Source organism: Aspergillus aculeatus, assembly GCF_001890905.1.
Source record: "Aspergillus aculeatus ATCC 16872 unplaced genomic scaffold ASPACscaffold_25, whole genome shotgun sequence".
In the NCBI taxonomy this organism is placed as follows: Eukaryota; Fungi; Ascomycota; class Eurotiomycetes; order Eurotiales; family Aspergillaceae; genus Aspergillus; species Aspergillus aculeatus.
The window spans coordinates 77561-103591 of NW_017963000.1; the positions used below are offsets into that span (position 1 = coordinate 77561).

The window sequence follows — 26031 nt, forward strand, 5'->3', positions numbered from 1 at the left end:
TGTAAAATCGCTGTTGTTGAGGCTCACGGAGGGATTGTTGGGAGAAAACAGGTCAGTTCCTCGGTATGCCCCAGATAATCAACTTATAACATGTACCAGCATCGCACAGGTTCAATATGCGTTAGCTCCAATGAGAAATGAGGAACAAAGGCAGGAAGATCATGACCAGAGAAGATTAAGAGGGGCGCTTTCAGGGGGGAAGGGGGGGAAGAGCCCCAGCAAAGAGTCTATGCTCGAGGCGGAGACCCAACTCCTCGGCATAGCCGACGCACCGCAATCACGCCGGGCTCAGCTGAGGACGATCAAATACTCGATTCAAATCAAGTTATCTGTCAGATTACGGAATAGATTACTGCAGTCTGAACCATTGTACCGGTACGGTACGTGCGGATGGCCTGAAAGTGGCGTTGCGCTCGGCAGCATTGACCTTTGCTGCACGCCGAGCAACATCCTGCAGATAAGACCCACAATTCTCATTCTTGGGCTGAATCACACCTGCGAATCGCTTGCGGATGAGCTGACAGGTCTCGGGAAATTTGGGTGAAATCTGGTACATAGTAAATTACCGGTCACCTTTCGATTGCGTCTTGCATCTTGCGCCGCACTGCCCAGTCTAAGGCCCCAATCCCAACCCCATCATGCAAGAGGCGATCTCATTCCTCCACTAGCTCCTTCCAAGCAGCATGGAAAAGTGACGCGGAATTCCATGATGCTGTCAGTTCAATCAAAAGTAATAAAGGCGGTTCGTCGGTCGGTTGGAAGGTCATCCACCACGGTCCCTCCTCCCTAGAATAGACTTCTTGCTTTGGCCTCCCAAGGGCATCCCATTCACATCTACACCCTTCCTCCATCCATGGCGCAAACGGTAGAGGTAAAGCCTCCGACACCGCTGGCGATCGTCGGACTGTCCTTCAAACTGCCCCAAGATGCCGTTACCCCGGATTCCTTCTGGCAGATGCTCGTGGAGCGACGATGCGCCACGACCGACTTCCCGCCGGACCGACTGAACATCGACACGCACCACCGTGCAGACACCGATCGCCTGGACGCGCTGTCCATGCGCGGGGCGCATTTCCTGACGGAGGATCTCCGCCGCTTCGATGCGCCGTTCTTCTCCATCACCGCCGCCGAGGCCGAGGCCATGGAGCCGCCGCAGCGGTTGATCCTAGAGACCGCGTTCCGCGCGCTGGAAAACGCGGGGATCCCGTTACAGCGCATCGCGAAGTCTCGAACCGCGGTATTTACGGGCTCATCCGGCCATGACTGGTTGATGTCGCGGGCGAAGGATCCCCTGCACCAGCATAAATACGATATCACGGGGACGACGGGCAACATGCTCGCCAACCGCGTCAGTTGGTTCTTCGATCTGACGGGGCCCAGTGCCACTGTCGACACAGCCTGTTCGAGTAGTTTGATGGCAATCGATATGACGTGTCAGTCTATCTGGAGCGGCCAGGCGACCATGGTTTGTTTGAAGCGCCCTGAACGGATGCAGGCTGTGTGCTAACATGATCAGGGCCTGGCGATCGGAAGCAATCTCTTGCTGGCAGCTGAGGTAACGCAGATGATGAACAATCTGGGTCTGCTGTCGAAGGACAGTCGGTGCTTCAGTTTCGACGACCGTGCTAATGGGTACTCGCGCGGTGAAGGTGTGGGGGTGCTGGTGATCAAGACCGTGGAGGACGCCGTGCGCGACGGAGACGTCATTCGAGCAGTGATTCGATCCTCCGCTTCGAACCAGGATGGCAAGACGCCGGGCATCACTCAACCCAGCGCGGAGATGCAGGCAGCGTTGATTCGCGAGACCTACGTCAACGCAGGACTGGATATCGGGCAGACGCGGTATTTTGAAGCACACGGAACTGGTTAGCATTCACTATCCCCAGTCTCTCGGTATGGTTTGAGCTGACAGCATTTAGGCACCGCCGTGGGCGATCCCATCGAGACTAGGGCTATTGGTTCCGTTTTCCGACTGCATCGCTCGCCGGACGAGCCGTTGTACATGTGAGTTCGCTACATCTTGGTTGTCCGCCAACTCTGACTAATGTGATGTGATCCGCAGAGGATCCGTGAAGTCGAATATCGGCCACCTCGAGGGTGCAAGTGGTATCGCCGGGATGATAAAGGTCATTCTGGCGCTGGAGAAGGGCATCATTCCGCCGAACAGTGAGAACCTGCAGACCCTGAATCCGCGAATCGATGACGAGTTCTGGAATATAAAAGTAAAGCCCCAATGCACCGTTGATGAGCGGCGAAACATGAAGCTAACTGTCAAAGTTTCCTAAAGAAGCCCTACCGTGGCCAACGGGCGATGTGCGACGTGCTTCCATCAGCTCCTTTGGCTATGGAGGCTCAAACACACATATTGTCCTAGATGACGCCTATCACTACCTCCAACTCAACCAACTGGAAGGGAACCATAACACAATGCCACCGCTTGCCTCGGCTCGCACCAACGGCACGACTCAGAACGGGGTCCACCCACAAGTATCGAACGGCGGCACCAATGGAGTTGCGAGGTCTTTGACTAATGCGCCGAAGCTGCTCGTCTGGTCTGCGGCGGATGAAGCGGGTATCACGCGCCTTCAGCAAAGTTGGAGTTCCTTCTTTTCCAAATCAGTCGAGGACAAGTATTCCTTCCTCAAGAGCCTATCACATACCCTGACCTCACGAAGGACTCACCTACCGTGGCGAACCTTTGCCGTAGCTCGGCCATCGGACGACCTGGGAGCAGTGACTGAGCGTTTTTCCGGAGCTGTTCAGTCGCGGGAGTCTCCAAACCTTGCCATGATCTTCTCTGGCGTAAGTACATGTGTTTCCGGGTCGTTCATCACGCCACCGTGGTCGCTGACAATCTTGCAGCAAGGAGCGCAGTGGTTCGGGATGGGACGCGAGCTACTCCACACGTATCCTGCATTCCGTCAAAGCATCGAAGAGGCCGGAGAATATCTCCGAAGTCTAGGATGCGAATGGGATCCCGTTGGTATGCTGAGTGACATGTTCCACTCTCAAGCCTAGCTGGTGCTAATTGAATCCAGATGAGCTCCAGCGAAACGAAAGCGAATCGAACGTGAATCGCACTGAGTACAGCCAGATTCTTTGCACGATACTCCAGGTAGCTCTAGTGGACCTGCTGCGGTCGTTCAACATTGTTCCCAGAGCCGTACTCGGTCACTCTTCTGGTGAGGTTGCCGCGGCGTGAGTATCCATTCCATCAGCATGCAAGAGTCCTGCTGATTGTGGGCCAGATACTGTTCCCGCGCGATATCCCGCCGTTCGGCCTGGAAGGTCTCGTACTTCCGAGGCAATATGAGCAGTCGGCTGGAGAAAAGCGCACAGATGAAAGGGTCCATGTTGGCTGTCGCCCTCTCCGAGAAGGAGGTGTTGCCGTACATCGAAGCAGTGAGCGCCGTGTTTGAGGTTCCACGACTGACCGTTGGCTGCATAAACAGTCCCAAGAGCGTGACCGTCTCTGGAGAAGGGGTGCAACTCGATGCACTCAAGGCTCGACTGGACCTGGATAAGGTCTTCTGTCGCAGGCTCAAGGTCAACTTGGCCTATCACTCCGTCCAGATGAAGGAAATCGCGGTCCAGTATCTAGAAGCTCTGGGCGAGCTGAAGGGCGACCCTTCAGAGCCGCACACCCGGCCTCAGATGGTCTCATCCATCACCGGCGACTGGATCGACCCCGACGAGCCGCGTCAGGCTTCTCACTGGGTTAGGAATATGATATCGCCGGTGCGCTTCTCCGATGGACTCGCCACGCTCTGCTCCGCCTCATCCAACCCTACGAATTCACTAGACGGCAGCCACCGACGGAAACGCAAGATCGATCACCTTCTGGAAGTCGGGCCTCATTCAGTACTGCAAGGTGCCTGCAAGGATATCCTGAAAAACATCGCCAAGAGCTCTTCCATCAAATACCTGTCTTTGCTGGTGCGTAACATGTCCGCCGTGGATACCGCTTTTTCAGTTTTCGGTGATCTGTACACCGCAGGATATCCCATCGACTTGACCCTGGTCAACCAGGACGATTCAACATGTCGAGCTCTGCCAGATCTGCCTGAATATCCCTTCAACCACGATAAAGTCTACTGGTACGAGAGCAAGATAAGTAAAGGTCACCGTCTGCGACGATTCGCTCGGAACGACCTCTTAGGGTTGGCGGATCAGAACCAGAACCCGCTGGGAGCGCGATGGAGGAATATCATCCGGGTCTCTGAGATGCCCTGGGTCCAGGATCACAAGGTACGGATTCCATCAATGGCTGCGACCGGGCGGTAATGCTGATATCTGCAAAGATTAATGGAACGATCCTCTACCCTGGGGCAGGGATGGTGGTCATGGCCATCGAGGCAGCCAAGCAGCTGGCGGATCCAAGCAGGCGGATCTCCGGCTTCAATGTCCGAGATGTCGCCTTCCGCGCGGCCATTCGGGTGCCGTCAGGGGCACAAGGCGTTGAGACCAATTTCCATCTTCGGCCTGCCAAGAATATAGAGTCGAAACGGTCCAGCTGGTTTGACTTCAACGTCTGCACGCTCGAGAACGAGGCCTGGATCGATAACTGCACGGGCTCCGTCCAGATTGTCTATGGCGATAAGGAAGAGGAGATGGAGAAAGCACTCGCAGTTGAACTGCAGGCCGCTCAGCGGGACGCTTACTCGGCGGCAGCACAAACCTCTAAACTGACCATGGGGAGCGAGAAGTTGTATCATACCTTGGAGGAATCAGGCTATGGCTACGGTCCAGCTTTCCAACTGGTGCAAGAGCTCTCCCAGGGCAGAGCGGAGGCAGAGGTGACTGCTTTGGTCCAGAACTTCTCGACATCCTTGGGAGAGACGATCCACCCAACAACACTGGATGCCATCCTTCAAACAGCTATCTGGGCAGCAGTACCCTCGGAAACGGATAGGATCCCAACTGCGGTGCCGACCTACATTGAGACGTTATGGGTCGATAGCCGCGCGCTGTCATCTACGGTGCTCAAGGTCCATGGCACATGCTCCGAGGTGTCGCAATTCATTGGCCCATCTTCAAACATCGTTGCACTTGACGACAAGTTGCAAAAGACCTTAGTGTCCGTGGCTGGGTTGCGTATGAATATTGTTGACACGCCAGGTCTCACTGACGGGGTCGATGAGTCTGCGGATAACCTCTGTCATCAAATCGAGTGGAAGCCAGACTTGAAGTTGCTGAGCAATGCGGAGATTGCCGGTCTATGCAGTACTGTATCTGCTGATGCGATCGACGACGAAAGCTTCTATGAAGACCTGGATATTGTGCTCGCAGCACGAGGGACAGAAACGCTCTCTGCCTTGGTAGAGACAGGGTTCCAGCCAACAAATCCGAAGCTCAAGAAGTACCACACCTGGCTGATCCACCACCAGCAAATGGTCTCCCTGGGTGTTGCCAGCCAAATGACCAACCCATCGTATATTGAGGAGGCCGAGAATCGAATCCTAGGCAGCAAACAGGGCTATATGTACGCCACAGTCGCTCGCAATCTAACAAAACTCCTGACTGGGGAGCTGGACCCGTCGAGTCTGCTTGAAGGGGATATGCTGAAGGCAGCGTATCGGGAACACGTAAGTGGTTACCTTCTCGCATCACGAACCGTGCCTCTAACAAGTCAGGTCGCTCAATCGCACGGCATCCGGGGACTGAGCAAGTACCTTGATCTGCTGGCTCATCGCCTTCCCAGAATGAAGATCCTGGAGTTAGGGGGAGATGCTGGAACTGTAACGGAAATAATTCTGGCTACATTGGGAGGGGATGCAAGTGATAGGCGATACGCACACTTGGACTTTACTGATGTGTCGCCTGAAAGCATCGCTACAGCCAAAGATAGGTTCGCCTCGGAAGCCGAGCACATGGGGTTCAATGTGCTCGACATTGAACAAGACCCGACCACGCAAGGTGTTGAGTGTGGCACGTATGATGTGGTCGTGGCCTCAATGGTATATCTCCCACCCTGAGTTGTTTCGGGCCCGCAACTGACAGTCATGCAGGTCTTTCATAAAACAGCAAGTTTGCGAAAGGCGTTGCAGAATGCGCGGAGGCTGCTCAAACCGTGAGTTCACATCTATGTCTATTGTGTTATATCCGCTCACACGGCAAGTAGAGACGGCAAGCTAGTTGTGTACGAAGGAGTCGTTCCCGAGTGCCGGTCGACATTTGTGTCCGGTCTATTTGAGCAATGGTGGCAAGGTAAGCTCTTCGCACTATCCCAAGGGTCGCAATACTAAGCAGTTACAGATTCGGAACCTCATTGCAACTCGTCCCGGTACGTGGACGAAGGTCAATGGGATGAAGTCCTCCGACACGCTGGATATTCTGGGGTGGATGTCTCGTTATCCGACTTCGGCAGCGAGCGTTCGCACGAATGCAGCTTGATGATTTCGACAGCGGTCGAAAACAAGCACGAAACGCGTGCTGTGGCAGAGATTGAGGTCGTGTACGATTCTACGGAACCCGACCAGGAACACTTGGCACATGCCATTACCAAACAATGCGAGAATATTGGATGCACGCAGGTTCGAAGCGTCTCGCTTGAGGAAACCATCAGCCATCAGAAAGACACCGAATCGCTTCGAGTTTTCGTCATCGAGCTCCAGCGTCCGGTGTGGACAGACATCCAACCTGAGCTGTATAAAAAGCTTCAGAGTTGTCTTTCATCGGCATCTCAGGTGCTGTGGGTCAACCAAGGAGGGGGTGTCTTGCCAACCAAACCGCATTTCCGTCTAGTTGAAGGATTGTTCCGCGTCTTGATGGAAGAGGATAGCCGGCGCAATCTGCACCTTGTTTGCTTGGAGCCCGAAAAACCGTTCAGCCAAGTGGCGCAGCATGTGGCGAATCTAGTTCGTTTTCTGGCTTCGCCAGCTGCGAAGGGTGCAGATACAGAGTACATTGAACAAAGCAATATGCTTCACATCCCTCGTATCGTGACGCCCGCGCAACTCAACGAAACGGTATCACGGAAAGCCAGCTCTCAGCAGCGCGCAGTGCAGAAGTTTGGGTGCCACATCCCCTTGCAATTAGACGCTACTTCGCCTGGACTGATCAGCGGCTTTCAGTTCCTGGAAAATGTAACAGCATACCGACAGCTTAAGCCAGATGAGATTGAGATACAGGTCAAGTGCGCAGGCGTGAACTTCCGCGACGTACTAATTGCTGTAGGCCAACTGAAGGCCACGCACACTGGCTCAGAGTGCTCGGGGATTGTCAGTCGAGTGGGCGACGCTGTCTCCAAGTTCCGGGTCGGAGATGCAGTTGCTGCCCTCGGCGACGGATGTTTTGCCACCTCGATCCGGGTTCACGAGGATGGGCCCGTTGTGAAAATTCCCCCTGGCATCTCTTTCCCCGAGGCTGCAGCGATTCCGGTGAACTACGCCACCGCATACGTAGCTTTGCACAATGTTGCGCGCATCCAGACCGGCGAATCGGTCTTGATCCATTCGGGAACTGGCGGCACCGGACAAGCGGCGATTCAAATCGCAAAGAACGCGGGAGCTACCATCTTTGCGACGGTCGGCTCTCAGAGCAAGAAGCAATTTCTCATCAATACTTATCAAATTCCAGAGACGCACATCTTCTCCAGTCGAACCACTTTGTTCGCGCAGGCCGTTCAGCACCGCACGGGCGGCAAAGGGGTGGATATCATCCTGAATTCGCTGGCCGGAGAGAGTCTACTGGCTTCGTGGGAATGCATAGCGCCGTATGGCAGATTCCTTGAGATCGGCAAGCGGGACATACTATCTAATCAGGGTCTGCCTATGTCTCAATTTCTTCGCAATGTCACCTACAGTGGCGTGGACCTCGCCGCCATGTCGGTGGAGAGACCCGAGGTATGTGCCGCTGCTCTTGACAAGATCTTCGCGTCCGTGCAGCAAGGGATGCTACACCCCTCGCAGCCCATCCGTCAACATGGAGTGGGTGAGATCGAGAAAGCCTTCCGGATCATGCAGGGCGGACAGCATGTCGGTAAAATGGTTTTGGAAATGCGGCCCGATGACGAAGTGATGGTGAGCTGCTTCCCGGGGTACCCTTTCTTTGGCTGCGACACTAACACTGTGCTAGACGGTTTTAAATACCAAGCCAATGTACTCATTGGATGCCAACTCTACATTTGTCATCTGCGGAGGCTTGGGAGGACTGGGGAGCAACATTGCCCATTGGTTCGCGGATCGAGGTGCACGACACCTTCTGTTGCTGTCACGCTCCGGAGGACAAAGCGAGAGAGGCCGTGTGCTCGTGGAGCAGCTGCAAACACGAGGCGTCCAAGTCCTAGCCCCAGCTTGTGATGTTTCGGATGAAGTGCCACTGCAGAACACCCTCCAGCTATGCAGGTCTCAGATGCCTCCAATCCGGGGATGTCTCAACGCGGCCATGGTGTTGCGAGTAAGCTTTCCCTATATCGTATGGTGTCTCCCGATGCACGTTCTGACCCCGACCATGATAGGATGCGTTATTCGAGAACATCTCTCATCAAGCGTGGCACGAGTCCCTCGCCCCAAAAGTGCAAGGGTCATGGAACCTCCACCGTCACCTTCCGCAGGCTATGGACTTCTTCATCATGTTGTCCTCCATTTCAGGGATCGTCGGGACCACGGGGCAAGCCAACTACGCGGCGGGCAACGCCTTCCAGGATGCGCTGGCCCGTCATCGGGTGGCGCTTGGGGAGAAGGCGACTGCGCTGGATCTGGGAGTGTTCGACTTTGCCGGGGCGGTGGCTGAGGACGCGCAGCTGCGGGATATGTTGATCGCAAGTATGGGGTTGGAACCGGTGACTGAACCTCAACTCCACGCGCTCTTGGACTATTATTGCGATCCTCAGGTCAGTCTAGACAAGGCCTCGGACTGCCAAGTCACCGTGGGACTGTCTCCAGGTGCGACGCAGGCGATGTGGCTGAAGAAGCCAATGTTCGGGCATCTCACCGTCCACGAACGAGCGGGTGGCATTGCAGGCGCGAGCGACTCGATCGCGAGCGCATTGCAACGGGCGGAATCACTGGCCAGCGCTCAGGCAGTGGCCAGAGAAGCTATTGCGGAGAAGCTATCGAAAGCGCTGTCGATTGCGGCGACGGACATTGATGCAAGCAAGCCGTTACATCAGTATGGGGTGGACTCGCTGGTGGCGGTCGAGCTGCGGAGCTGGTTTGCGAAGGAGTTGCAATCGGAGATGGCGGTATTCGACATCTTGGGTGGGGCCACGTTGACCTCGGTGGCTCAGATGGCTACTAGTAAGAGCAAGTTATATCAGGACTCGTGGTCGTAGAGGGAAGAAGAAGAACGAGTTGATGATGATGATGATGATGAAGTTGTTCTTGGTGGTGGTGGTGGTGGTGGTGGTGGGGATGAAGAAACAAACGAAGCGAACAATACAAGCAAGACAAACGAGACAAACAGAACAAATTGAGGCGCGACTGTGTCACTCCGCCCTAGTCCCAACTCAGCTAGATCATCGCATGCTGAGAAGATAGATGGACGCCTCAGGCAGTAAGGTGTGACGTACTCCCTACACGGCCGGAAATCATCCTTCCTTCCTATTCATCTTGCTTTAGTAGTTAGATGGTTTCAATCAGTCTTCTTTAGTCCTTCAATGGTAGCTGATTGCTTGGATTCTTGTGCTCTACTCGGTGTTTTGTACAGCCTACCGCAGCGGAATATATATATATCTTTCATCTTCTCCGTGGTGGGAGCAGTGATTCATCAGTCGACAATCGTACTTTTCACTGCGCCAGGCCAAATGACCACCTGATATATGATATATCTGAGAGCATGCTAGGAATGATGAAATCTAATCCGTAGACCTGTACGAAGCAGAGCTCACCTGGACATAATTCGCATACAACTTGCATTGGATCACATGAACTGATTCCCCATCCCCCAATTCTGCCGGTCTCTTCCGCTTCTCCATCCTCCATCCTTCATCGGGGTCTTCTCTACTCTCTCTCCCTCTTTCTTCCCCCCATGATAAGACCCCCTCGTCTAAACTACTCCTTGCAGTGTTTTATCTGAGATTTTCTTTACTTATCTTCCCTGCCAAGAGCATCTCGAACCACGTGTGCTTGGCACCCCCAGAGCAAATCATGATAAGCACCGCACCAGCTGAGGAGATATCGGCAGTGCGGCACCAACCCACCCTCGTTATCTCGCCCTCGCTCAGATACGTCAGGGATGATCCTACACAACTCCCATCCCGCCAATTCAACCTACCCCGCGCGGGGCTTACTCGCCTCTCCACTCGACTGGCAAGCCCAGGCGGAGGCATTGATAACGGTCTCCCAGTGAGAAGTCCCGACACCGGGAGAATGAGTGACCCGCGGCCTCGCTTAGAGGAACCGAGACGAGGACTGAACTCCACACGGCCATGTCATGGCAAAGGCGCGCCTTAATCGAAGTCTGGCGATACAGGTCCGGTTTTGTTGTGTCACGGATTGAGAGGGACAGGCTCAACTGATAACGGGCGGTGGCAGCGAGCTCAGTGCATGCCCGCGGAAGGTGTATAAAGCCCCAGGCGCTGGGGTTGGGACAATCGCAATCGAGCAGCAGAGCACAACACCTCTCTCCATAGTTTGACTGGACACAACGGAAGATGAAGAGATATCTCAGACAATTGCTGCTAAGCTTAGCAGTCGCGGGCCTCAGTGATGCTGGGGTTGCGCGGACAGGGGTCGATTACGACCTCGTGCGATTCAGGGACTTAGTGGACGTCACCGCGGACTCCTTGCACAACATCCATCTGGAATTTCTCGACCATGAATTTGCAGGGCCCCTGCGAGTTGTGTATGGAGACTGCAACCTCCGCGACCCCTCCCAGAGCCACCACGATATCACCAGCGTGTTTGTACAACGAGATGCCCGACCCGGGCGACTGGTCTGGATCACTCCGTCCGATGCTCCTCATTTGCACTGCCTGCATGCATTCTCGGGGAATTCTCTGGTCGGTCGCTCTGCGCCCGTCTCAATTGCTAAGCGCGTCGACAAACGAGAGAGCATCGCCGATGTGGCCGACATGGAGGGCCCTTGGTTCGACGGGGTCGCATACATGAAGTCTAAGACCGAAGACGCATCGTTGGTGGCCAAAGCTAAGAACACCTCGGTCGCTATCCTCGGAGGTGGCATGTCCGGCTTGATGACAAGCTTGCTCCTCGACTCGGTCGGGATCCATGACTGGCACATTTTCGAGTCCTCCGGCAGGATCGGCGGCCGCATTCGCACCAAATACCTCAACAACACGCGCCCCGACCAATACCAGTATCAGGAGATGGGCCCGATGCGATTTCCTGTCAGCATTACCTATTCCGACACGAACGAGACACTTGAGATCATGGACCACCGGATGGTGTTTCAACTGGCCGGGGTCCTGAACCAGATGAACGTCGACGAGCCTGAGCTTCAGGTCAACTTCATTCCTTGGCACCAGAGCACCCCCAATGTGCCCGCCGACTCGGGAGGTGTCCGTCTCCCGGACGGCCGCATCCCCACCGCCGCAGACGTCGCCGCCAACTCATCCTTAGTCTACACGGCTGCCTCGTCCAACGCTACGGCTGTTGCCGATGCAAAAGCCGCTTATGACAATTATACGACGATTGACTCGCGCGAGACCATCGCTCAGATTGCCACGAACATGTACAAAATGCACCGCTGGGCTGTGGACAACAACATGTTTCACTGGTCGGAGGCCGGATACCTGCAATACGCTCTTGGATATAATGCCAACATCAGCGATTATGTTGCCGGGACCACCGACTCTCCCATCTGGGGGGACCTATATGACGACGTGTACTTCGCCGCCACGGAATGGCGCACCATCGACAAGGGTCTCGAGTCCCTGCCTCGCGCCTTTTACCCGCACGTCTCGGACCGACTGACCCTGAACCGCACGATCAGCGGACTCACGTATAATGAAACCTCCGGGAAGATCGGAGTCTCCTGGCGGGACGATCTGTTCGCAATGACGCCCACGACGAAGGAGTATGACTACGCCGTCGTGGCCGCGCCGTTCAGCAAAGTGCGACTTTGGGAACTGCCGCGGTATTCCTCGTTGCTCAGCCGCGCCATCTCAACACTAAACTACGATCCGGCCTGTAAGATGGCGCTGCTCTACAAGACTCGCTTCTGGGAGCACCTGGATGAACCCATCTACGGTGGCTGCGGCTCGGTCGATGTGGCCGGGGTGGGTAGTGTTTGCTACCCGTCCTACAACCTCAACGGCACCGGGCCAGGCGTGATCCTGGCTTCGTATATCTCCGGCACGGAGGCGCGCTCCACCGCGGCGCTAAGCGAGGAAGAGCACGTTGCGCTTGTCCAGCGGACGATGGTGGAAGTTCACGGCGAGATCGCGGCAGAGCAATTCACCGGCATCTACGACCGCCAGTGTTGGGAGGTCGATCAGCACCAGGCGGGTGCATGGGCGGATCCGTTGGTCGGACAGCAGGAGTTGTACCTCCCGGCTTACTACCAGACGGAATTCAAGACGATCTTCATCGGAGAGCACACCAGTTATACCCATGCGTGGATCTTTTCTGCCCTGGACTCGGCTGTCCGTGGCACGACGCAATTGCTGCTGGATCTGGGACTAGTGGATGAGGCCAAGTCGATTGTGAATGAGTGGATGGGTCGGTGGATTAAGTTGTAAAAGGCGGAGTATGCCCTTGTATGCTACAATGTATGCTACAATGCATGCTCACTTGATGTCAAAGTCTCTCAGGACTGTGCAATGAAGATATTACAAACACTTTAGAACCATTATTCTGGCTCATACTGTAAATCGACTAGCGAGAGCCTCACAAGTGGCACTGGTGAGTAATACGAGAGCATCAGTCACAGTCATTCGAAGACCCACTCGAAAGCATATCATGGACGCGACCCAGGGCTAACAGTACGAGGTTTTCCCACATTCAAGCTGTGATTAATGTATGTACTCCGTACCTTAACTGCATATCGCCTGCCTAGTCCAAGTCCAGGCAAATGCCTCGATTGAGTCATGGATAGACTCTACCTGGTTCAGTGAGTCAACCACAGGTCCACAGCCTTATTGAATTACTAATGCTGTCTGTCAGCTCAGTCCTGTATTAGGTACTAATTTAGGTACTAGTAGTTACTAGGCCAACTTGTAGCCTCTCGCTATACATAAAGTGCAACCAACCCGCCCAGTGTTCTCCCGTTGACAACATTAACCCTAATAACAACAACAACCACAACCGTACCGTCCAACCTCACCCCCCACCGCAATTATGCCTACCATTCACAAAGTCGCCATCTTCGGAGTATGTCTACATCTCCACTCTCCATATCCTCCTCCAGTCCCCAGATCACGATCACTGACCTCGCCCACAGGCATCCGGCAACTTTGGCACCCCAATTACAGCAGCCTTGCAACGCGCCGAAACCTTCGCCATCACCATTATCACCCGCCCCGAGTCCACCTCCACATTCCCCCCGGGTCTCCCCATCATCCGGACCCCTTACACCCTCGCCGACCTGACCACCGCTCTCACCGGCCAAGACGCCGCCATCTGCGTCGTCGGGCCCGGGGGCATCCCCGCGCAAGCCACCATGGTCGAAGCCGCTGCAGCCGCGGGGGTGAAACGGTTCATCATCGACGATTTCGGCTGGGGCCATAATCCCTATAGCCTGCCGGAGTTCAGCGCCATCCACGCGCAGCGCCGCGTGGGGTGGGATCTTGCGCAACAAAAGGCACGGGAGAACCCCGGGTTCACGTTTACGGGGATCACGACGGGGAATCCGATTGATTGGGTACAGTTAACCCCCCCCCCCCCCGAATCCATAATGTTGGATGGGAGGAGTAAGATGCTAATCTTGATGATTGCCCTTGGTGGGGTACAGGCTATGAAAAAATTCCCCATGATGGGCTTCGACATCGCCCGCGCGGCGGCTATCATCTACGATTCGGGCACGGAAAGGTTCTCCGGTACTACTCTGGCGGGGATTGGGCAGGCAGTGGTTGGGGTGTTGCTGCATCCGGAGGAGACGGCGAACCGCTTCGTCAAGGTTCTCTCGATTGTCACGAATCAGAATGAGCTGCTGGAGGCCTTTCAGCGGGCTAGTACGGGTCGGCAGTGGACGGTGCAGCGCGACTCAGCGCAGCGGTTGAGGGAGACTGGGCACCGGAAGTTTCAGGAGGGAAATGGTATGTGGAGGCTGGAGTTGGTGGTCGCGCAGATGTTCGACGAAGGGCAGGCCCGGTGTGTCGTGGCGCCTTCGTGGTCGGAATCGGACTCGCCCTTGTTGGGGGTGGTAGAAGAGTGTGCAGATGAGGTGGTGGCTAAGGTGTTGCAGGGGTAGCTTTAAATGAATGAAAGAATAGGATGCTTTATGGGTCTGCATTTCCAAATTTTTAAACGCTACGTAGTGTACTCTGAGTACTCCGTGCCTGGATCCATATGGTGCCTTGTCATCCCCCACTGTAGCATCGATCGACTTTTAGAGTTCGTGCGAGACGAGCCCACGAATGAGATGTCGAGATACTGGGAGCCCTAGGGGATCTAGACTCTGGGCGTGGGTGCGAGTGGAGGCCATTCATGGTGGCGTTCGGACTAAGACGTCCAGGCCTGCCCTAAGTGGGCCAACCGTGGAGCTTTCATCTCGGTCCGATGTTTGTATAGTACGTACGTATAGTACGGAGGGGTGCTGGATCCTGTATCAGTCTCAAGTCGAAATTACAGTCTTAGGGAAGGGACATAATGGCATTTATACTATTGCACTGAACTATTCATCCGAACGCCGAAGGGCAAATGGACTGGAAGCCCTGGTAAGATGCAAACAAACCCCACCGCCGTCGCCTCCACTATCTTTTCCTGCAGCCTCATCCCTTCAAGTAGCTGAATCTGAAACAGTAATATTCAGGGTCTTGGAAAGAGTCGATATGTGTACCAATGCAACCCACTGGACTATGCAGCCACGCCGCCGCCCTGATAGAGTTACCTTCCTTGTCATTTAGGACAATGTAGACCTCGTCCTCCTCCTGCACATACTCAGAATCATTCCCTGCTTTGGTGCTGGCAAACTGGAAGGTTGTGGCATTCTCCCGCGTGCCGGCCCAAATCAGGGAGGTGTTCAGATAGCCCTGGAGAACGGGGCTGGCACCAAGCCAGACGTCCCCGTCTCCGCTGTTGTAGATACGATAGGGGTAGTTATACTTGATCTGATTCTTGCCGTTGGTCTCGGTGCTTTTGACGTTGATGCAGAGCTTCTGATTGTTGTTGGAGCTGCTGTCCGTCTGCACCTCCAGCGGGACTCCCTCGGCAACGGCCTCAGAGAGCTCGTTCAGGTATCTCCGGCGTTCTTCGGTGATCACGTTGGTCTTGGTGAGCTTGAAAATCTCCTCCCCTGTGAACGTTGCCACGCATCAAGTGTATATTAGCCCAGAAATCCGAATATCCAATAGGATGGTGAGAAAGAGGAATTTTGCAACATACGGTACCGCGGTCCCTGTTGGCTTGACTTGATGGCGACCGTCTTCCCATGCCAGCAGTGAATTAACTTGAACTTGACCACGACCTCAGAGCTGGTCGGTTTGGTTTGACTGCCCGTGCGGAGAATGTCCGCGAATTTCTGCTTGATGTCCTGGTACCCTGGGATGCTGGCAATCACATCCTCGAGGGCAAGCACCCGGGATTGCTGTGCTCAGAATGTTAGAGAGACTCGTCTCATAGTGGAAAGGACTTGGACTACCGACCTTGACAGCTCGCCAATTGTAGAAGGAACCAACGGTATAGGCCCACGCTGGGGGACTGTATGGGGCGCGTGTGAATTAGCGATTCGAGCCCCGAATGAGCGAAGAGGGAGGGCGAAGAGTAGAAGCAACGCACTCATTACAAAGCAGAGTATCTCCGCCCTTGGCCTCCCAAGAGATGGACTTGGTGGCCGAGGCAGCCGAGTTCTGCGAGCTCGAATCCGAGGATTGACCGTAGCTTACTTTGGCCGAGGCCTGCACGTACGGAGACGAAAAGGAGAGGGCCGCGGCGGCTCGCATGGACTTCGCTTGTTCATCTTTGTCGGCGGTGCTGGTGGAGCTCGATTTCTCCGAGGAGTGCAGTCTTCCTCCCAGCTCGATGCGGGTGGGATAGAAGCGGCCATACTTGTTTTTGAAGCTGTCGATGTCGGCGGCAGTGCTCACGGTTGCCAAGTCGAATTTGCACTCCTCGGAAAGCTCGAGGCTCGAGGCGTCGAGTTCGAGAACCACGCGAGGGAACTGTCCAAGGGCAGCAGGATGAGCAAGATTTTCATGGTCACGCCCCATGGAAATGCAAGGTTACGTACGTTGTAGGTAATAGTCATGACTCGACTGTCCTCACTTGAGCTCGCAGAGCTAGAAGAGGACTTATCTTCCCCATAGCTAGCGGAGGCACTGGCACTGAACCCGAACGCACCGCCCTCTCTGTGGACGTGTTGCGTCAGTATCGCACGAATGAGCGTAGAGATGTGGGCAAGGCATACATAGCCAATTCAGCTGCAAGCTGAGACAAGGAGCTCTGGGCAATTGCCCGCGAGACCGAGCTGGTCTTCTCAAACTGTTCTATGTAGGAGTCGTCCTCGATCCGATACCGAGGGACTCTCAGCATTTGCTGGTCATGGGGAGTCAGTGAAATGCACCCATGCCAGCTCAAGTATGACCTACCTCCTTCTTGGCAATCGAATCCGAGGCCGCACTGGCCGAAATCTCGTAGTTCTGGAACAAGCGTGTCTTGAGAGCAAAGGCTTGGAAATATCATCAGTACATAAGACAGGGATCGGGTAGGAGAGACTCGATCGTGCTACCTGGATGCATGGAGCGCTCCACTATCTTCCCAATCGTCTTGCCCGCGTCGACCACTCGATAGGCGTTCAGCAAGGCATTGTTGCGCAGGACGACATTCCACTGCGTCTCCGACATATCCGCAGGATGACTGACAGCGCGGCCATGAGTAAGCGCAAGCGCATACCTTGGGTAGGTCATCTTACACGATGGAGAAGGTAGTTGTGGGGTTCAGGAAGATATTGTGGCTGAAGCTGGTGGGCAGCTCGGCAGCCTTGGGCTTCGAAGCCACGGGCAGGTCAGGAGTCTTCTTCTGATGAAAGGGTCAACCATGACGCGGTAAGGTATGTTGCCGATGGACTCACATCGATGCTAGCTCTCACACCGCGATCAAAGAGGCTACGCGCGTATTCATAGTCAAGGAGCTTCTCCGACTTGAGATAGACTCGATAGGCATCGCTGTTGTCTTCCGCAATGTCCTTGCTAGAGATCAGTATACGAACATGGCAAGGCTACGTCGGCTGGAACATACTCCAGCCTCGCTCGACTATACCCCGGGTAAGTTAAAGATTGCGTGGGCACCGGAGGAAGGGGGCTACTCACTTTCTCGTTCAGGATCGCAAGATACGCATTGTAGTCGGTGGAATCCAAGACCTTGGCCCCACGCTGATTGCAGAAGGAGCTCCAGAGCCTGTAGGACGAAGGTGAATGGATGTTGTTGACTTTGTCTGGGTGCGGGCACTTACAAGGTCGGCTCCAAGACCTTTTCACTTACCAGGAGGTCCCGAATATCAGACAATTTGATTTTGTTCACGTCTAGACTCTTGAACGAGATGCATGATTTCTCCTCGATGGCTCTGGTTTGATCACTGTACGAATAGACATGGAGGACCTGTTGTGGCTGACTGGCAAGACCTGATAGAGGTCAGGACTTGCGAGGTCTGTCGGATCAATGCCCTAAGCTTGCCAAGCGGAGAGATCGTACCGTTCAGGAGTTGCTCCACCGCCTTGCTGATATCAATCACAGTAGCTGCTGTGTCTTGTACGGCTTCTGTGGCTGCGCCTTGGACTGCCTCTTGGACTGGGTTCTTCAACAAAGAGCTCATCTTGGAGGGGAAGGCTTTGCTGTGACTTTCGCTGTCAATTGAGTCTGGATCTGATGCTGGTGGTTGAAGACAAGTTCTTGAGTCTTGAGTCTGGGGGGGATGAGGGCAGCTTTATAGGGGGGCCATCTATATCCTTCCGTTGACTGGGAGAAGTCCTGGCCCGCAAAGATAGATGGATCAGAATGGCGTGACCGAGGGATCAAACATCATGGTAAGTATTGACTGTACTCCGCCTGATGTAGTAGTTCGAGACGTCACTCTGCAGTGGGATAGGTGAGCAAACAGGTTAGGGTGTCTTGCAAAACCGCTCGGATGAGGGGAACGAGGGTAGCACAAATTATCTTTCCTCCACAATACACTCCTCTGGACCACCCAAAAACAGGAAAACAATCAGACAAGCCTGTTAGTGAGGGGGGTGATCGACCGATTTTCCGGATGGTTCCCGAAATTGGGCTGGTCTGGGCTTGGGCTCTTTATGGACGATGCTCCGTGAAGCGGGCCGCCACGGCCCTTGCCTGCCTGCATTAGCGTTCTCCACTCGAGCAATAGTCCAGCATAAGTCTCCAGCTGGTCTCACAACCCCGCATGCAGGCAAGCTATTTGGTTTGCCTTGGAGTAAGAGTGGTTGGTGATGGAGAATATGCCCAAAGGTACTCCGCCGAGGGAGGGGGTGGTGCATATGCACATCTTTTCCTCAATCATGGAAAGAGAAGGAAAGCGGAGATGAGGGGTAAGGGACGGTGGATTCAAGGCAAAAGCATCATATTGAGGTAATGAGGTAGTAGGTACACAGATACAGTCTAGGAAAGCGGACTTCTCATGCTAGCAGGCGCTCACAAATCTGGAACAGGGCTAATGGCACGCCAGTAGTAGCACCTCATCTCCTTGAGGGCCAGAAACTGCGTCCACCATAGGTTATTTCGAGGCATTGCCTGTAGGGGCTTGGGGGTACTGTCGGACTGCTCCACACTATCTTCTTCGCTCTTCTCTGCGTCTAGCCAGATTGCGCGCCAGCGCTGAAGTTCATCTCGCAAGTCGGAGCTCGGTGGAGTCTCGAGCCAGACCTGGGCTCGTGCCCCAAGTCGATGGGTCAGATCTTGTAGTCGGGGATCGTGGATTGACACCTTGGTCAATAGTAGTCTCAAATACTTCGGATTGGCTGGGTAGGCTACGAGCGCCCGTTGCACTGCGCTCAATCGGTACCCTCCCTGTAGTAAAGGGTCGATGTCATTTGTCTCGAGTAGAAGCTCAACCAGCTCTTCTGACCGTTGTTCCATCGCGCACGCGAGCGCGGTATCCCCTTTCCAGCTCAGGAGGTTAACATTGGCCCCGTGTCTTAGCAAGAGCCGGGCGAGTGTGACCGATTCTTCCTTCGAAGGCACGCCCCCAAACGGAGGATTTCGAATGGCGAGATATAGTAGGCTCGCTGACTTTCCATGCGTTCGGGGATAGAGACCGTTGACTTCAAACCCGGCTTCAAGAAATAGCTGGACTGTCTCTGGGTGCCTGCCCAGGACTGCCGACACGAGAACAGTGTCATATGCAGGATCTTTGGGGTCCAAAAACACCGCACAATGACTGAGGACTTGCTTGAAGGTGTCGACGGAGCCGCGATACGCCGCGAGACCCAGTATCTCGACTGTCTTCGATCTGCGGTCCTCACCGACAGCCGGCCAAATATGGGCGTGCTTGAGAGCCTGCCAGAACAGAGACAATTGCCCCGCCTGCATGGCCGCTCTAAGGATAGGTTCACGGATAAAGTGTTTCAACTTCCACCTGCAGTTGAGGAGCGCATTTCGCTCTACTAGGAGCTTGCATGCTTCCTTGTTGCCGGTCGTGAGCGAAGCATACAGCATGGTAAGTCCATAATCCTCGATAAAGTCCTCACCCCCACGATCCAATAGCTCAACCAAAATGGGGAGTCCGACGTCTTGGCTCTCGATAGCACCTCTTGCAGCAAAGGCGCAGGCCTGAAAGAGCTGTGTGGGCACTACTTCCGTGACCTCGTCTAGCAGCAATTTGACCACCTCGATGTGGCCAGATATCGCCGCGTGTTGCAGCGCCCAATAGGTATCCTCACGACGCCAAATGGATTCCCTGTGGTCTGTCATCTGCAGCAAGCACCGGATGACCCCTTCATCGCCCGCTGCCGCCCCACACACTATGAAATAGCTGCGTGCCTGATCGGAGAGAGGTGGCTGCAAAGCCTCTAGTCGCTTGCCGAGCCCGTCCATCATTAGTACCGCCGCTTGTTTCTGTCCTCCTCCCCGAGAGACAAGATCGTACATCTCGCGAGCATGGTAATGGCGTCTTCTTCCCACCTCGCGCATTAGACGCCGGACAATCTCGTGGTGACCGTGTGAGGCGGCCATTTGGATTGCGGTGAGCGGTTGCCCTGGTGGCCTAGCCTCAACGTGAACCTGATTGGCATCCGTCCCAGCTTCAAGGAGGGTCTCAACCATCTCCATGTCCCCCCGCTTGGCCGCATGAGACAAGGGAGCAGAGGACGGATCGGTGTCCCTGAAGCCGGTTTCAAGCAGGTACTGCAGGAAGGGAAGGGTACCCTCTGCTGCAACCCGTTGCATCAACTTCCCAAGCGGCTGGCTCGTGGAGCTCGGCCGGGCGAGAGCATCTGCAAGCCAGGCTTTGAGAAACTCCAAATGACCTTCGCGGAGCGCCACTTGAAAGAGCTGCTTCCGACCATTTGTGAAATCCAGAAGAAAAGCCGGCTCACAGTAATTGAGTAGGAGGGATGTAAAGTCCCTCAAAGTATGGTCCTCCTCGGAACCGGTGTAGAACTGGTCTATGTCCACCTGGCTCTCAAGCATTTTGCGCAAAGACTCACGATTACATATATCCGCGATTCTCTGAAGACCCTGTGGGGAACATGTCTGGGCGAAATAGGAATAGAGGTATCGACTATTGGCGAGGTCGTGGAACCGGCGACAGGTTTGCGCCAGGGCGTTGACGTCCGAGGCATACTCAAATCTGTCTAGAATCACAAGCAGCAGTTCTATCGGCAAAGAAGTAAGATCCCGCATCGTTTATCTAGTCGTCGAGGCTGGTATGTGGTTTCGGTTCACTGTACACTTTAATCTCCACTGGGCAACAACAAAGCTTCTATATACTCACTGTAGGGGTGCTACTGCCCGTTCTTCCTTGATTAGTGCTTTGATTGTTTCTTTTCTTTTCTTCGGTCTTTTCTTTCCCTTTTTTTCTTCTGCTTCTGCATCTGTATTTTCTTCATTGTTCACTGTGAATCGCTGTGGATTGAGATTCTTTCATTATTTCATTATTCTGCTGCTCGTCTAAATACAGCAACCTTTGTTAGGACAACCCGTTTGGGAAAGGGCTGATGCTTACCTAAGGCTTATCCAGGTATTGCTGCCTCAGGCCACGGTGGAAATATCGATCACATGATGTAATACCAAGTCCAGTTGCTTTACAGGCTCAGTCGATCCATTTTCATCATGAATCTTCCAGGCTCAATCCGAATTCTAGTGGAGTTGATGTGTTGCAAGGGAAATGGGGTCATGATACTGTCCAAACTAAGTAACTCATAGGGTGGATCTGTACTGTACCCGTAAGGTCAAAATGATAAGTATCTTATATAAGGATTTTCAACTCACCCCGCCGGGAATTGCCACAGCCAGTAATTTTGGTGGTAACGTCCAGATCATTTTATCACAAATCATCTATCATTTATCATACATCTTCATACATCTTTCTCATATATCGTATAGTTATCATACGATCTAAATAATAAGTTAGATCATAGAGCACTGTCATCTAGCACAAGTTACGGCTCCTCAACAATGGTCAACCTCCCAACCCCAACCCTAGTCCTCATCCCCGGCTCCTGGCATCAACCCACCTGCTACGACCCCATCATCCAACTCCTCCAGGGCGAATATCAGCTCAACTGCGTCTCTATCACCCTTCCCTCCACCACCGGCAACCCCAATGCAACCTTCAAGGACGACCTCGACGCCGCCCGCGCCGCCATCACCCACGAAACCGCCCAGGGCCGCAACGTGGTCGTTGTCGCCCACTCCTACGGGGGCATGGTCGGCAACAGCGCCATCAAAGGGTTTACCGGTACGCAATCCGACTCGCCGACCTCGGGGTCCGTCATCGGCCTCATCCTGATTGCCTCCGGATTCACCTTGACCGGGCTGGCCTTCATGGACCCGTTCTTCGGCCACCCACCCCCGTCGTGGCGGGTGAACCGCGAGACCGGCTACGCGGAGCTGGTCACCCCACCACGCGAGCTCTTCTACCACGACCTCCCGCCCGAGGAGGCGGAGGTCTGGGTGTCGCAGCTGACAACGCAGAGTCTGAAGGCTCTGTTCGAGGGCGGGGAGTTTGCCTATGCCGGGTGGCAGGACGTGCCCGTCTGGTACCTCGGCACCGTCGAGGATCGCGGCCTGCCCGTGGTGGCGCAGCGCATGCAGGTGGGCATGGCGCGCGCAATGGGGGCGCGCGTCGAGCACCGCGAGCTGCGGACGAGCCATTCCCCGTTTCTGAGCCAGCCCGAGGCGACGGTCGCGATCATACTGGAGGCTGTCGAGGCGTTCGCGGGGGTGTCGGTTACGGTCAGGGATGAGGCGCCGTCAACGGCGCGTGGCGCCGTGATTGCCGTGCCCGGCGCTGCCTTGTGGCAGCCGGCCACCTGGTTCAAGTTCGGGATTCCGCTCGCGTTCGGGCGTCTGGTGGGCCGGTGTATTCTTCTCTTTCGGTGGGGGAGGGGTTTCTGGCGGTCTCACTAGGGGTCCAGAGACGGGGGTTCGATGGGCTTACGTTTCGAGAGAGAAAGTGTGGTAGCAGTCTGAGTTACGTATAGTGCATACATTATCCATTATGAGCTAGCGACCGAGTATTAGTAGAATATTCCCCCCCCCCCCCAGAAACACTGATCCCAAAATGGGAACCGGAGCTGAATTGAAAGGACAGAAGCGTTAAAGTAGACAATCAACTGATCACGTTTGAACATCTTTCTCATGAGGCCACTTCCGAAACAGATCCCCCAACTGATCAATCGGCGCCGTCAACAGCCCAACGACCGTCTCAAACGGTGGCTTACTGGGGGCACTGGGATGCGCCCGCGACGGCATGAAGATCTTGGTCCGGTTGAAGGACTTGGACAGGCTGATGCTGTCGTGATCGGACAGGACCTGCTCGAGATCGACCAGGTCGCTGTTCTCCTCTTCCCGCATCTGCGGACTCAACACTTCCATCAGACCCTTGATAGTGGGGATGAAAGTGGGGTTGATCGGATCCAGGGTCTGGAATTTCTTCAGATGCTCTTTGACCTAGCCGGGCTGTCAATCATGGTCTCCGCGCACTCCGCGCACCATCTGGCGGGTTACTCACGGCGTGATTCTGCTTGCGGCGTTTCTCTGCTGTCGCCGCCCCGGCCGAAAGGTGTTTCTCATAGGCAGGGTAGACGACGAGCTCTTTGCCGACGGTGTTGCGTGCCAGCGCCCAGGTGAAAAGATTCTGGAAGCGGATCTGCTCTTGTCGATCGGCCGAGCTCACGATGCGGCCATAGCAAGCTTGGATCTCGTTATGGTCCTCCCTGACCGTGTCGACGATGTGGCCGGTCATGGTATCTGAGAAAGGCCGTTGGAAGGTTCAAGTCAGACCATGTGGGATGAATGTACAGTAAGTACAGTCTGTTGAAAGATGAAGCGATGGAGATGCAATACGAAAGAGCAAGTGGTGATGTCATCGAGGAGGGCTGGATTTGGTGCCTGAGGCACGGATTCTGAGCCGACAATGCTCGGTGCTTATGTAAGCTGATTTGGTGTTCATACTGTCATAATGTTCATGCTGGAAAGACAGCCACCTTCAAGCGCCGGAACTCCTGGATCCAGTTCCTTGGAGCTGACAATGGCTCTGCCAGTGGCAGGTCAACCCGCCTCCAGACCTCTCTTAGCGCTTCCGTCGCAGTGACTGTCGTATTCCAGGGAATCTGCGCCGAGATGGCGTCGAGATGGGCGGCAACCCACTCTCGGTGATGAGGATCGGTGGCCTCCGCCCCGGCGACAAAAGACGACCAGATAGTGGACTTGAATAATGCGCTGGAGGGCGGAACTTGCGAGATATGACCGATAATGGCCTGCACTAGTCCAGTCTGCCGCTCGGGTGTACAACCGCCGGGGGAGAAATTAGGTAGCATCCGTGAGAGGTAGAGAACCACGGCCGTCTTGTACGCTGATCCGATATGCAATCGCTCGGGGTAGTCATTGACTGGAGTCCAACACTGCATAGCAGTGGCCCATGCCGCTGGGTCAAACTGTTGAACGGACTCGTATAGCTCTTGGCAGGCGTCTCTGCTCGGGATTTGGGAGTCTTCTTGTGTCTGAAACGCTAGGACAATACAGCTCGCTAGCTCGGCCGGACAAGAGAGGAAATGATTATTCTCGGCGAAAACTAGGGAGTCAAGCACCCTCACGGTAGGATTGTTGAGTGTAGACAGATGGTGATGTCCTACGCTTGGGGAGAAGGTCAAGCCAAAGATACTCTGGCTATCGTTCCGATTAGGTGACCGTGCAAGTTTGCCTGAAGGTTTGAGGGCTTACATGAGAATACTGGATATGACCCACTGGTCGAACAAGTTTCCCCCATTTTCTGGTCTGCCCGCCAAGGAACGAATTGAAGGACCCATAAGACTGATCAGACGTACTGCTGAATCCAGATGCAGCTGCCATGTATCCCTGCCAGACTCGAGAAGATCGAAATTGGCCAGCAACATCGAGCACACCAGCACCTGAACACACGTTGTTGATTGGACTTGGCTGAACATTGTCCGAAATCGGATCAGGGCACCCTGTTTCCACTGGAGTGCATCGACCAGGATGCTCTGCGCACGCTCCTTGGAGGCAATGAGGTTATACCGATGATAGGCAGCCATGGCCATAATTACATGGAACATGGCAGGACAAGTCTGGGAGCGCCAGTAGAGTTCGCTGCACGGATTCCAAGTCTGCATGGGCAGGTGATAGATGACCAGATCCTCCCAGACACGGGAGTAGAAATGATTCAAGTGATGGCGAGCCTCGGAACTGAGGTCCTGTAGGAAGGGATCCATCAGGGCTCTTTGCACCTGGATACGCATTTTCGTGCTCCGGGACACGGAGGGTGCTGATGCAGGCTCGAAAGACTTCCCCATCATCTTCCCTCTACTCGCTACACCTTGCACCCAGGTGATCAGCTTGCCATAGCCAAGACATTCCACCCCCGACTTTTCGCACCGGCCACACTTTGGGGTTCGAAAGTCACATTTTACCCGACGCCGGCGACAGGTGTGGCATGCACTCGGCATGGGGGTATGTTGTGGGGGGAGTTCTGGGGGGTGGAAGTGGATTTTCACCGGTGATTTGTAGGGCATCCACGAGCTCCAGCCCTGGTCAGTCGGTTTGCTTGATAAGGCTGGTTGGGTAAGAAGATGTGTGATGTTTCGGGAGGGAATCTCCTGATGAGAGTTCGAAGAGAGTTGTGCCACAGCTTGAATCAATAATGAATGTTGCGGTGGGGAATCCCGAATCTTGCGCCTTGGCTGCCTGTTCCGGTTTAGTGTCCATGCCATGCGTATGTACAGTGTAGATTTATAGATTCATGATAGCCCTGCAGTCCTCCAGGGCGGGCAAATTCAACGCTGAACACTGAACAATGACTTTCTCCGGCCACTGCCTCTGCCGTGCAGTAACCTACATCGTCAACACGGCCTCCCCTCTCGTGGTCTACTGCCACTGCGATAACTGAGCGCAACACCGGGTCCACATACGGTCAGTTCTGCTGCCATCATGGATTATAGCTATCCTTCTTATGACCTCCCCCCTGCAGTCCTAATCTTGACATTCCCTAAGGATACGGTGCATATCCAGGGTCCGCTTTGCACTTTCATCAATGTGGGCAGCTCAGGCCTTGCCGTGCATCGCAGCTTTTGCGGGGTCTGTGGGAGCCCGATATCCGATGTTGCGGAGAGTGCGCCCGAGGAGATTTCCATCAAGGGTGGCTCACTGGAACCGGAGTGCAAGAGACGGTTGCAGCCGGTGAGCTTCTTCTTCTTCTTCTTCTTCTTCTTCTTCTTCTTCTTCTTCTTCTTCTTCTTCTTCTTCTTCTTCTTCTTCTTCTTCTTCTTCTTCTTCTTCTTCTTCT

General features: G+C 54.6%; 7 protein-coding genes across 7 annotated transcripts; 3 read left to right on the forward strand and 4 right to left on the reverse strand.

Moving 5' to 3' along the window:
- Positions 1-853: 853 nt before the first annotated feature.
- On the forward strand, positions 854-12640 carry ASPACDRAFT_48557 (uncharacterized protein; the record flags this gene model as incomplete). The annotated part of the gene is made up of 16 exons (XM_020202155.1): positions 854-1465; positions 1517-1865; positions 1920-2004; positions 2063-2222; positions 2278-2802; positions 2863-2983; positions 3039-3198; positions 3249-4248; positions 4302-5585; positions 5634-5957; positions 6009-6070; positions 6122-6207; positions 6256-8021; positions 8077-8397; positions 8459-9239; positions 10635-12640. The coding sequence occupies 16 exons, from the start codon at positions 854-856 to the stop codon at positions 12638-12640; spliced, it is 9642 nt and encodes a 3213-aa protein (XP_020051068.1).
- A 266-nt stretch (positions 12641-12906) lies between these two features.
- On the forward strand, positions 12907-14349 carry ASPACDRAFT_128032 (aromatic alcohol reductase). Its single transcript, XM_020197097.1, has 4 exons — positions 12907-13011; positions 13100-13271; positions 13342-13761; positions 13852-14349. Exons 2-4 carry the CDS (start codon positions 13239-13241, stop codon positions 14308-14310), a joined length of 912 nt encoding a protein of 303 aa, XP_020051069.1. The 5' UTR covers positions 12907-13011; positions 13100-13238; the 3' UTR covers positions 14311-14349.
- Positions 14350-14830: 481 nt separating this feature from the next.
- ASPACDRAFT_48559 (uncharacterized protein) lies at positions 14831-17868 on the reverse strand (the record flags this gene model as incomplete). Its single annotated transcript, XM_020202156.1, has 14 exons — positions 14831-15354; positions 15444-15645; positions 15704-15758; positions 15837-16219; positions 16288-16405; positions 16465-16592; positions 16646-16725; positions 16786-16913; positions 16969-17075; positions 17128-17241; positions 17295-17309; positions 17366-17453; positions 17509-17677; positions 17748-17868. The coding sequence occupies 14 exons, from the start codon at positions 17866-17868 to the stop codon at positions 14831-14833; spliced, it is 2232 nt and encodes a 743-aa protein (XP_020051070.1).
- Positions 17869-18701: 833 nt separating this feature from the next.
- ASPACDRAFT_48560 (uncharacterized protein) lies at positions 18702-20909 on the reverse strand (the record flags this gene model as incomplete). Its single annotated transcript, XM_020202157.1, has 1 exon — positions 18702-20909. One exon carries the CDS (start codon positions 20907-20909, stop codon positions 18702-18704), a length of 2208 nt encoding a protein of 735 aa, XP_020051071.1.
- A 774-nt stretch (positions 20910-21683) lies between these two features.
- Positions 21684-22637, forward strand: ASPACDRAFT_65005 (alpha/beta hydrolase; the record flags this gene model as incomplete). Its single annotated transcript, XM_020204063.1, has 1 exon — positions 21684-22637. The coding sequence occupies one exon, from the start codon at positions 21684-21686 to the stop codon at positions 22635-22637; it is 954 nt and encodes a 317-aa protein (XP_020051072.1).
- Positions 22638-22847: 210 nt separating this feature from the next.
- On the reverse strand, positions 22848-23475 carry ASPACDRAFT_37450 (uncharacterized protein; the record flags this gene model as incomplete). Its single annotated transcript, XM_020200299.1, has 2 exons — positions 22848-23180; positions 23242-23475. The coding sequence occupies 2 exons, from the start codon at positions 23473-23475 to the stop codon at positions 22848-22850; spliced, it is 567 nt and encodes a 188-aa protein (XP_020051073.1).
- Positions 23476-23695: 220 nt separating this feature from the next.
- ASPACDRAFT_48563 (uncharacterized protein) lies at positions 23696-24988 on the reverse strand (the record flags this gene model as incomplete). The annotated part of the gene is made up of 2 exons (XM_020202158.1): positions 23696-24398; positions 24453-24988. The coding sequence occupies 2 exons, from the start codon at positions 24986-24988 to the stop codon at positions 23696-23698; spliced, it is 1239 nt and encodes a 412-aa protein (XP_020051074.1).
- Between the last annotated feature and the right edge of the window lie 1043 nt (positions 24989-26031).